This window comes from Poecilia latipinna, unplaced genomic scaffold (assembly GCF_001443285.1).
Source record: "Poecilia latipinna isolate Pla-1442-1.1 unplaced genomic scaffold, P_latipinna-1.0 Scaffold757, whole genome shotgun sequence".
Lineage (NCBI taxonomy): Eukaryota > Metazoa > Chordata > Actinopteri > Cyprinodontiformes > Poeciliidae > Poecilia > Poecilia latipinna.
This window is the reverse complement of record NW_015113373.1, coordinates 390,523-391,614: the sequence shown is the minus strand read 5'-3', so window position 1 is coordinate 391,614 and position 1,092 is coordinate 390,523. Positions and strand designations below refer to the sequence as shown.

The window sequence follows — 1,092 nt, the reverse complement described above, 5'->3', positions numbered from 1 at the left end:
ACATGACCCAGGTTAGTTTAGTCAGTTATTTGAAAAAAATATATTTTGTGTACATTTTATTCAAATTTTGTGCTTTATCCATAGGAGCTGTTTTGTCCCTCTTCTCAAGAATCAAGCCTTATTTTACGCTTGTATCTCAACAGCTGATATCATGTAATATAAGACAAAAATAACTAAGTCAGTCATGTTGTCTAAAGCTGCTGTAAAAGAAAATAACTTACCAAACAATCTGAGAGAGCAAAAACGCAGGAACTCCCGTGCACAGCTTCGTGCGCTTCTATCAGAAAAGCTCCGTGTGCCCCAGAGAAGCCTCTAAAAAAAGCCTCTTCCAAAGCCTCTAAATCATTGTTTCTTCTGCTGTGCCATCACAAATAATAGATTTTCCCAAAAATAAATCACCAATGAACTGACCTGAAGGAAGACGGATGAAACTCTAGCAGTAGCGAGCCATACACAGGAAACAGTCCCTGCTGCCAGTGGGCATGTGCACAGCGCACGGCAGGGTGTTAAATTATGCAGTTAAAATTCTGACCCGGGAGTGAATTTACAAAGGCGATCACCTGATGTCTTGAAAGGTCAGTCTCTCCCATGTAACGTGATACCGGACATGTCCGGTCAGCAACTAAATTTGTTGTTTACGAAGTGTGTTTTATAAAACTACAACATGTCCTAGACCTTTAACTTTCGTCAACTGTTTTTAAATAGCTATAAAACCATAACATTTAGGGCAAAACTTGTATATGGGAATGTTTTCGAAGGATTAAAGACTCCTCTTGCGGACAAGTAAAAAACAAAAAAAGTCTCCGACCACACATCTGGTGGTCGTAGACGTCTGGTGGCTGCTTCTGTGGCTGGTCTGAAACAGCCGCAAAACACGTGATTAATGATGTGATTGGTGATCCCATGGGTAGGATCGTCAGGTGCCTAACAGTCATGCTTTTGGACTTTGGGAGGAAGCCGGAGTACCCGGAGAGACCCCACGCATGTATAGGAGAACATGCAAACTCTACTATGAAACCCTGGAAGTCGGGCAGGAGACCGACAGGACTCGCTACCAAGCCCTGTAGGTCAGCCCGGAGACCCACAGGACTC

General features: G+C 43.1%; 1 protein-coding gene across 1 annotated transcript in view; it reads left to right on the top strand.

Moving 5' to 3' along the window:
- Positions 1–933: 933 nt before the first annotated feature.
- The window catches only part of LOC106955670 (somatomedin-B and thrombospondin type-1 domain-containing protein-like), a 4,722-nt gene continuing 4,563 nt past the window's right edge, over positions 934–1,092 (top strand). Inside the window, exon 1 of the mRNA XM_015045972.1 lies at positions 934–1,063. Within this exon, the coding sequence (XP_014901458.1) occupies positions 934–1,063 (130 nt within the window). The remainder of the gene's footprint in view (positions 1,064–1,092) is intronic.